This window comes from Mesoplodon bidens (assembly GCF_964165515.1).
Source record: "Mesoplodon bidens genome assembly, contig: HAP1_SCAFFOLD_579, whole genome shotgun sequence".
Lineage (NCBI taxonomy): Eukaryota > Metazoa > Chordata > Mammalia > Artiodactyla > Ziphiidae > Mesoplodon > Mesoplodon bidens.
This window is the reverse complement of record NW_027671439.1, coordinates 19,521-29,257: the sequence shown is the minus strand read 5'-3', so window position 1 is coordinate 29,257 and position 9,737 is coordinate 19,521. Positions and strand designations below refer to the sequence as shown.

At 51.4% G+C, this 9,737-nt stretch overlaps 1 protein-coding gene across 2 annotated transcripts; it reads right to left on the bottom strand.

Annotated features, from left to right (window-relative positions):
* Window positions 1–675: 675 nt before the first annotated feature.
* Window positions 676–9,685, bottom strand: LOC308611341 (BCL-6 corepressor-like). Of its 2 annotated transcripts, XM_081260162.1 has the most exons (6): window positions 9,575–9,685; window positions 4,534–4,700; window positions 3,238–3,383; window positions 2,723–2,800; window positions 2,397–2,553; window positions 676–972 (listed from the first exon to the last, which is right to left on the bottom strand). In XM_081260162.1, the coding sequence occupies exons 1-6, from the start codon at window positions 9,656–9,658 to the stop codon at window positions 681–683; spliced, it is 924 nt and encodes a 307-aa protein (XP_081116288.1). In that variant the 5' UTR covers window positions 9,659–9,685; the 3' UTR covers window positions 676–680. The 2 variants fall into 2 exon arrangements, with proteins under 2 accessions (XP_081116288.1, XP_081116289.1); XM_081260163.1 differs by lacking the exon at window positions 2,723–2,800.
* Window positions 9,686–9,737: the final 52 nt, after the last annotated feature.

Genomic DNA, 9,737 nt, shown 5'->3' with positions numbered 1-9,737 from the left:
ACACAAACTTAAGTAAAATTAGTTCTGACAGTATCCAGCATGACAAACTTCCATGGTACAAATGAGAATGGACCAAGGTTTGAGCAGGTACAGGAGACAATCCAGGCATGAACAACACCAAGGAAAGGTAGACAGGAAGTAACATGGTGTGTAGGAAATCACGAGACCAGTCTGATGGGAAGAGACTTAAACAAGACTGAAACTCACTTTCTAAACCTCCATCTCCAATTGGACAATTCGCAGGACACAGGTGCACCAAAGTGGCCAATTTATTCAATCCCTTTAATATGGAGGAAGAGTTTAAAATTTTACTGGTTTAATTTGCCCCAAAAGCAACTCTCAACAGTTATGGCCTCTGTCGTCGGAGCTTTGTATGAAATTAAGTCAAAGTGTGGAGCTCCTTTGCCTTTTTTTTTTCTCCTTAAAAAAGAAAAGAAACAATTGTTCCGAGTAAAAACAAACATATTCCAAAGCATGTGTACACTGAAAAGTAAAGAAACTTTATTAACAACTTCATAAAAACTGACTTAAAATTTTAAAAAGAAAAAAACATGTTTTGAAGTCCTTCTGACTGGAGTCGTGTCTCATAGTGTCCTTTCTTTACAGAAATAGTCGTATTAGGACACATATGCACAAGGATTAACACCATGAAACACTGTACACGGCGGGCCCTGGCGAGCTCACCAGTCGTGGTCTGAGTCCAGGTCTCTGGGGAGGATCCACTCCACGGATGAGCCCAGGAGAGTCTGAAGCTCGTTCGTGAACTCCACCAGATCTAAGAGCTCCTTACTTTCCGGATTAAAGGACTCCAGGTCTTTGGGGCAACAGAATAAGAGACTTGCTGACACTTGCCGGCAGAACTCGGCCTCTGTGATGGTGACAATTTCCACATTTGGGAAATTGCAGCGGAATATGCAGGAGGACATTTGCAGTTTCTTGAGCAGGTCTGAGAGCAACAGCCAGTTACGACGCCTACACCAGAGAAAGGACAGTGGTTTGAGTTTCCGGCAAAATGAGAGGCGCTCCCAACTATGAACTACCCGTCTCCTGGCGGTGAAAGGGCCTGCTACTTCCACTTTGATTACCCCACCCCCACCCCACTTCTCACTGTCCTCAGAAGATCTACTTCTTCTTTTTTTCTTTAATTTTATTTATTTATTTATTTTTGGCTGTGTTAGGCCTGTTGTTGCGCACGGGCTTTCTCTAGTTGTGGCTCACGGGCTCTAGAGTGCAGGCTCAGTAGCTGTGGCGCACGGGCTTAGTTGCTCCGTGGCATGTGGGATCTTCCCGGACCAGGGCTCGAACCTGTGTCCCCTGAACTGGCAGGCGGATTCTTAACCACTGTGCCACCAGGGAAGCCCGGAAGATCTACTTCTAGCGGGGGAACTCTGGACTCATGTGCATGTGTTAAGAGACCACCTAGGGCAGACCAGCCAACTTAGACAAAAGCAGGAGCAGCGCCCCTGAACGAGCCTCGTTGCAGGCCACCCCAGTGCTGCCTTGGCTCTGGCCACAACTCAGGTCACCCCTCTCCAAGTAAGTGCACCCCGTTCTAGTCACTGGGGAAAACCAGTCTGTATGCCAACCCAAGGGAGATGGCAAACACCTCTTTGACCTCTCCTCTCCTCCGGCCCTCATGGAGAGAGCATGAGAAACACTCGAGGTCACCTGGCTTTCCTTGCCTCTCCCACACCTCCAACCCGCCCCTCAATGCTGCCGGGAGTGAGGCTCTTTCGAGAAGGGAGGTGGTACAATCCTTCCTGATACCCTGCCACGCTTTATCATCTCTATCCCGAATAGAATGTCACCACAAAGGCAGACACGTTCCCAGCCTCAGAGTCCAAGGAGGATGCTACTCCTTAAGCACCAGGGTCAACACACAGCAGAGCAAGGTCTCCTGATGTGTTCACTCCAAAGGGTTGGTCATGGGGCACAGTGGCCCGACTGTGGGGACAAGACTCGATCTAAGCAAATCTGAAGACACATAAGATCCCAGGTGCCACATACGGCTTTCTCTAATCTTATACGAGAAGACGGTACACATCAGTATCGTCCCGTGGACCTCACGCGCCTTGGACGGCCCCTATGGTAGCCGTTTGGGGTGGATCCCTTCCCCAAGAGTTTACTGACTGAAACTGTGCAACTGCAGTCGCTGACTCCCGTGTCCTTTGGGCTCTAGGGGTGTGTTCCAATGAGGGCAGTTGGCTGGGGAGCCCTCCCACCCCACAAACTTTTCTGGAAAAGTTCCACTGCATTATGTGAGGTCGGTGGACACTTGGTGAGGGATTCACTCACCCCCCAACCCAGCCACCCTCATCTGCTGAAGGGGATTTCTAACTCCTGCCACCCCACAGAACAGCTGGGCTGGCTCTCGACCACATGCTGGCCACGCTCACCCCTGAGCGACGGACACCTGGATGTTATAACACGACAAAACGGGGTCTTCGGAAAATTCAAACTCCAATAGGTCACCATAGGCCTCGTTGCTGTCATCCTGGTCCTCCGGTCGTGGGGGATTTGCTAAAACATCGTAACCACTTTCATCATCTGGTTCTAACCGGGGGGGGGCGGCAAACAAGAGAGAGGTCAGTAAGCTGCAGCAAGATTCCAGCTGTTCGCCAAAAAGGACCCTGGAAAAATTCTTTCCCAAGCCAAGTCCTGCTCACAGCATCACCCCCACCCCCACCCCCACAAGCCCAGCTGAACGAACAAGGCTGCTCACCACACACACAGCTGCCAGAGAACTCCGAAGAGCAACCGGGGCTACCGTCGTCAGGAGCCTGCAGGTTATTTAAACAGTCTGCAGAGAGAGGGGGAGAGAGAGAGAGAGAAAAAGAAACAAGATAACACCTGCTGGTAAGAGGCAAATGCTGCTGGAGTTCGGGAACATCTCACGCTGGGGCTGGTGTCACCTCCTGACAAGTCCCACTGCACACGCCTCCAGGTATCTGACTGAAACCTCCCCACGCGTCCACCCGCCTTCCTGAGGGACTGCCCGCCTCACCGCCCCAGCCTGCCAAACAAAAGCTAGCCTGGCTAGCTAAGAGTTTTCCAGCCCCCCACCTTGCAAAACTCAAAGTATGTATCTCTTCTTTGACAGACTAACGTTGGGCTGCTTTTCCCAGTAAAGGGTCACTTAGAGTAAACGGGGGGTGGGGGTAGGGGGAACCCAGGTGAAAGGCTGTGAAGTCACCGTCTAGATGCTTGAACAAGACCGTGTCTTGACCTCTGCCGTACCTGTTAAGAACTTCTCCAGAAGTTCGCTGTGGTTCACTTTCTTGATGGTTCTACCTGAGTACGTAGCCAGGGTAGCATCAGCACCGTAGGAGAGGAGCAAGCGGACAATTTCGAGATGATCATTCTTGACAGCATCGTGGAGAGGCCTAGGAGAGGTGCGGAGGATTACACCTGTGCACGCGACGCTTGCTTCTAAGGACACGGGGCAAAATCGAGCGTGTGCGGCCAAGCCTCATAGGCGCGCTATTTCACCGAGGAGGTGAGTGTACGGTCGCTGCGACAAATTACTCTGTTATTTCAACACATAACCCTTTACGGGACAGGTGAAGGGACCATCTCAGGCCTCATTCTTCAATGCAAATCTCTCTTAATGCATGGCCCAAGGAGGAACTCAGGCCACGATGAAAACGTTTCCAATGAACTTAAATAGTGACAGACTGTATGAAGGTAACATACGGCGGGGTGGGGGGAAGAACCCCAGCATCACGGAAGCAGATACGACAAGCCATTGTTATACCATTACAAACAAAACCCAAAAAGTGCAGTTTGTAAAAGAAACTAGGGGCAAAGTGGAACCTCTCCTGAAACCAATTTGGAGATGAGTGATCAACCCTCTCGCCCAGAAGCAGTCGACAGGCAGGGCGAGTTCTCAGGAGGATACAGAGTACTCCTGTCCGTGTCCACTGGGGTCAGGAACACTGTCCGCAGTCCCATCCAGAAAGGATGCTATTTGGAAACCATGAACCACCAAATACCTTACGGTTTTGCTCATTTTATGACTGTCAGGAAAGCCCCAGTGCCCTGCCTCGTGGTGGCATCCCAGGTCCAACCAGGAAGATGCTTGGGCTGACTCACACCTGGGCCTCTGGCCAATAAACCGAGGTCAAGGACAGAGTGGGGGTCAGGCCCGGGGATGTGGGTGGACACGGCAGGTCCTATCAAGCCAGTTGCCACTGGACCTGTCTGTACTCCTGCAACTTTCAACTCACATATATGTTCAAGATTGAGATTCAACAGACGCTGGTGGAGAGTCCAGGGTCTTAAAAGAGAACACCCCTGATTATTCATGCAGGCTCAACATTTTCAGGGACTTCTGTCCATAAGAGTGTCACAGAGTTTTAAAGTTCTATGTAAATTTGCCAGAAAGATCTGTCCGATTCCATTCTAGAGGACTCCGCCACCAGTGTGCTTACATGGCACTCACTCTCCATCTTTCCTTCTGGGGTTCCCCGCACACCCTGAGAACCACTGCCTATGCCCCAGCAGGGCCACGCCAAGAGCAAGACCGCCACTGACCCGGTTCCATCCTGGGCACTGCAGTTGACATCGGCACCATATTCAAGGAGGTGTCGTACGATGTTGAGCCAACCTCTTGCACAAGCCTCGTGCAGGGCACAGTAACCCGTGTTGTCGCGGTGGTTCACATCACAAATCTTGTTCTCCAGGCAGTACAAGACCACTTCCTACGGGGAGAGGAGAGGAGAGGAGAGGAGATACCATCAGACAACCATACAGTGAAACTTGTAAGGGTGACATCCCCATAGCTTGGCCGTGCCCACTTTCAAAGGCATACATCCTTGGGGCCAAAAGCCCACCATGGCGCGGGGAGGTGGCAGGCATCCTGGTGGGGCATGAGAGTGTGTGAGAAGGGCTTGGAGATGCAGACAGTGTTGTCTAAGGCTCTGCTGCACCAGTGGCCTGGCCATGGGCAAGTTACCCTTGAACTTCTCCAAGCTTCCACAGGGCGGCTGAGAGGACGCATTCGGATAGCGATGAAAGCCCTCAGCCCAGGGGCCGACGTGACCAGTACAGAGGTGTCACGGCTGCTAACATCTTAGATGACACATTGCCAAGCACAGACCATTCTCACTTGATGGGTCTGTTCAGTCAGTGGCAGTGGACGATAACACAAGTTTAGATAAAAGTATGGATGACCAACACTTAAAGAGAGCTTCAATCAGCCAGAGAACATTCCCCAGCTTAGAGAAGCAGGGACACCCAGGTCAGCTACATCCTCGCGCCCCCTGTTAAGACCCCAAATCAGAACCTGGGCCTCAGATGCTCTTGTCTGTATGTTAAGTAGAGTTAAAGAGAAGCTCTCTCCCTCCATTCTCGAGGAATGACACAAAATGCCTCCAATAACCCCACCCTCTATTTTGCCTCACTCCACCCTCTCGAGTAAATATGAAAATTTTAGACTGATTCTGCCCCAAGTTAATGACAGAAACCTGATACACCACAGGCTGCAACCTCCACATTTCAAGAATCAAATAAAATGTTCACCCCCGCCCCCGGAGATGTTCTGTGTCAACACTGTGCATTAGAATCACTGTTATTAACCTTATTTCTTTGGCTTGTTAAAATATTAATATGAACCACTCCCAGTAAGCAGAGCAGGAACTTATTCAATGTTTTATTACCTTAAGAAAGTTTTCAGACACATCGAAAGCATTTGCCACCAGAAAACACGTTATACTGTTTATACTGGGTAAGTCGTGCCCAGCAGAGAGCTGTCAGGTTCTGAGAGCTGGGAGTAGGCAGAACGTGCATGTGGCCCAACACATGGTCTGCTGGGTAAGGGGGGATGGGATGGGGTCAGAACAGGCCTCCCTGTGACATCTCTCAGGTAACTCATCTGTTAAACCTAAAACGGGGGTCATTCTAGCCGCCCATAAGTGCGAGATGGGTTCTGTAAAACCTTTTATGCCCTTTGGAGGACACGCCAATCAAAGGTGACCACTCACTTGGGAGCAAACTAGAATGTTCCATTTGCTTACCACGTGAACCTAATGGGGCATGCTGGTAAACCTGGCCATCGGTGCCCTGTTACTTCAGGTCACTGCAGCAGCTCCCTTCCAAAACAAGAGGAGGAAGAGAAAAGGCACGCCCACGAATGCGTTTCTCCGTTTACATCCCAACCTGCCAGAAAGCCCACAATCCTCTGGGCTCCCAGGCCACCTGCCCCGAGCCCTGGTATCCAGGATACCGCATGAAGCTGCTGCTCTTTTAGCAGGCCCTCACTAGCCAGACTTGAGTGGACGGCTGCAAGCTAAGGAGTTGTGTGCCCCAGCCAGGGAGAGGCCCTGTCACGTGGCTCTGGGATCAGGTCTGAACGCCACCAACTGCTGTGCACACATCAATTTACTCAACGCAGGGTTTATTTGCTGTGACAATCATGGCCTTCACCTGGAAACCTTCATCACTACTAGGGCAGATTCAAGGGTACCTAGAAATGAAAGGCTGTCCAAGCTGATGGGTAAGTCAACTCTCTTCTCCTGGAAGATGGCAGCAAAGGCAGCAGTAGCCCCACGGCCAGGTCAGACTTTTTGCCACGGGCTGTCCTAACTCAACCACGTTGATCCCACTATTTACACAGTGCTTCTCATTTCCCCAGATGAGGACATCTTCTGTCACCCACAGGAACCCAGGAGATAGCAGGAAAGGAAGGTAGTACTATCCTCATTCAACACTTGGAAACTGAGGCCCAGAGATACTAAACCCCAAGTTCAACATGAAGTACTAGACCTATAACTCAGGTCTTTGGTACCTGGTCAGCTGGGAAGATTCAAAAGGCCCAAGAGGGCCCCAGTTAGAGGGATGCAATCCAGCTGTGACGAGCATCCCACAGGCCTTCTCTGTTGGGGGTCAAATGGGCTAACTACACTCTCCTAGCTAGGAGGGTGATGGCCTCTAAATGGATGGCAACCATCGCCACCAACACTTTCTCTAACTGAAAGGTGAAGAAGCGGGGCGAGTCTGTCGACGCAACAAATTCCTTGGTCTATTTTCTCCGCTAGAAATAAACGGGAGTGTCTGAAGGGCAGCCCAGCCATTCCCGAGCAAAGTCAAACTGCTTTTGTCGGACAGCTCTCTGTTCAGCAGCTATAAGCCGAATGCCATTACCCGGAAAATGTAACCATAAAGGCCATAAGCCCGACGTTGTGAGTTAATTAAATGCCTCATTAACTTTTTAAAAAACATGACATTCAATTCATAGAAAATTTAACCATCACCGCTAAAGGCACAAGCATGTGGTTGCACACTGGCGTTTTAGCCTAAGAAATAGAAGCCTTTTTCCCAGGAGGGAAAGGTTTGAGGTCTTTGGCCACACAAGTGATCTATTTAACGCGGATCTGAAGCCAGAGTGTGTTTCTAAACTTCCAGAACCAGATTATCATGACATAAAGATCAGACAGCCTTTATACTGCACATGGTATCTTTGGCTAAGCAGAAGAAAATAACCAAGAATGCTGAAGACAAAACTTCAGGAAAACCCTCCCAAACCACACCCTTATCTGCTTAAGCAAACTGTCCTTCAATTTGAAAAGGTTGAAGCTGCCACATCTCCCAACTGGGCCATCATCCCAACATTTAAAATTCTGCCCAGAGAAATCCCAGAAAGTTGGATTCAAAGTTGAAAGCGTTCATCTACTTGTCACAATGTTCAGCATCAACACTGGTGATGTGTGGAATCTACATATTGAAATTTACATTTGAAGAAAAAAACAAATCCCACCGTAAACATTCCCAAGGCTTCCTGTGCAATCAAAGGCCAGGTAGCCTAAAAAAGGATGGATCAAGTGCCCCTTGGTCCAGGCCTCAGAGCCACCAAACCAAAATGGAAACTGTCTTAGAGGACCAACGAGGGTCTTTTGACGTCTCTGGTCCCAAAGGGAGGCTGCTGGAAATGATGCCAAGCTCACAGGTGGGGCTCGGAGCCCCGCCCTCCACGGCGGGTGCAGCAGCACCCCGCCCCCCCATCTCCAGCATTTGCTGGAAGCGGGAGTCTACTTTCTCAACCCTAACCCAAAAGTTGGGGTTAGGGGTCTCCCCCGCACCTCCAGCGTTTGCTGGAAGCAAGGAGACTATCTTCTCAACCACGGGGGGTCTAGCTCCACACTATGTGCAACAACTGCTCTGTCCTCCTAGGCGCCCGCTCTCAGCTCTTGGGAAACCAACTGGGTGGTCCTTGGACTTCACCTGCAAGTAACTGCGCTAACTACCACAAAGTGCTCTCTAGCTAATGGAGAGGTCTCCAAGAGACGTGCAGATATAAACAACAGCACATTCAACCCACAACAACAACAAAAAAACACCCCAAACTAAGCATAGCCCTAGTGCTTCCAACTACCCACCCACAGGCATGCCTTAGGGCCAAGGCAGGCACACTTCCAAGGGCTCACGGCACTATGGACCGGGGTGGGGGGACACGACGGGAGACGGGGGACAGGGGCACAGAGCTGGCTGAGGGTGTGGGCGCCAGGGCTCCGGGCCAGCCTGGGTCCTGCCACCCCAGTGCTCAGCCACACCTCCACGCTCAGCCTGCTGCACCGCGTTTTACTGTCACCATTCAACTCCCAGAGGGCTGATGCCAGCACAGAAAAATGCCTTTGCCCTGTGGGCTATTACATCACAATTGCTACTGACAAGTATGGTGGGGGAACTGCACAGGGCAGAGAGAGTCATCTGTCTCACAGAGGTTTTGAACTGTCAAAAGGGCAATTCCAGTGTGAGCCAGTCTTGCTGAGGAGCGTGGTGGGCTGTGGAGCACTGCTGGATTGCTACCTGTACGGGTATCAGCTAACCCCTCTGAGGCTCAGTTTCCTCATCCGAGAGTGGGCTAGTACGCGTTACTCCCAAGTGAAGATGTTAAAAGGGTGAAAGGAGTTACTACAGATCACACGGGCTTAGGCAGATATCAGCTATCTTTCTATGTTGCTCTAGCAATAGAGGCCATCACTGTCATCAGCCGTGCTGGGTTGGGATACAGCAGTGTGGACAGGGAGTTTTGTGCAAGGCTCAACCCCTGCTCCCCGCCCATCAGCCCTCGGCTCCCGTGCCCTCTCAGAAAGAGACTGCTCAGGTCTGCCCCACTCCCACCCCTACTCTGCACAGACACTTCCCACCCGCTACCCCACAGGGGCATCACTCTGCCCCAAACAGCACAAGTTAGTAGAGCTAATAACTACTCTCCTTCTTGCTATTCAGAATCCAAAAGGGCTCATTAAAATTCCCCTGGTCGCCAAGCCCTGGGTTAGGTCAGATTTTATATCAGAGATAAGTGAGCCAGACTGGCCGAAGCAGCCTACCTGCCTGAACGGGAACGGAACATCAGAGAGGCCTGCCTTTCTTTTCACACCACGACTGAACAAGCCACCAAAGAGCCCGCAGTGTGAGCGGGAGCCAACGCAAACACCCTGCTGGAACACCCAGCCCAGCCCGCCACGTGGAGGGGGCTGGGCTCTGAGACCCGCCCCCCATCCCCAGCCAGTGTGTCCCCCACCCAAGGAGCAGCAGCCGGCGGATCCTGATCCGGGGCACCCACAAGGATGCTCACCTCATAGTCAAGCCGGGAGGCCTGCTGTAGGAGGGTCTCGCCCGCGTTCTTATTGACAATAAGTCTCCGCGCTTCCGGTGGCATCGGGCGGGACTGGGTGGTCTCTGGAGGGGAGCTTGACCATGTCAGCTGCGAGGCCTGGGAAGCTGGTAACAATTGCTGC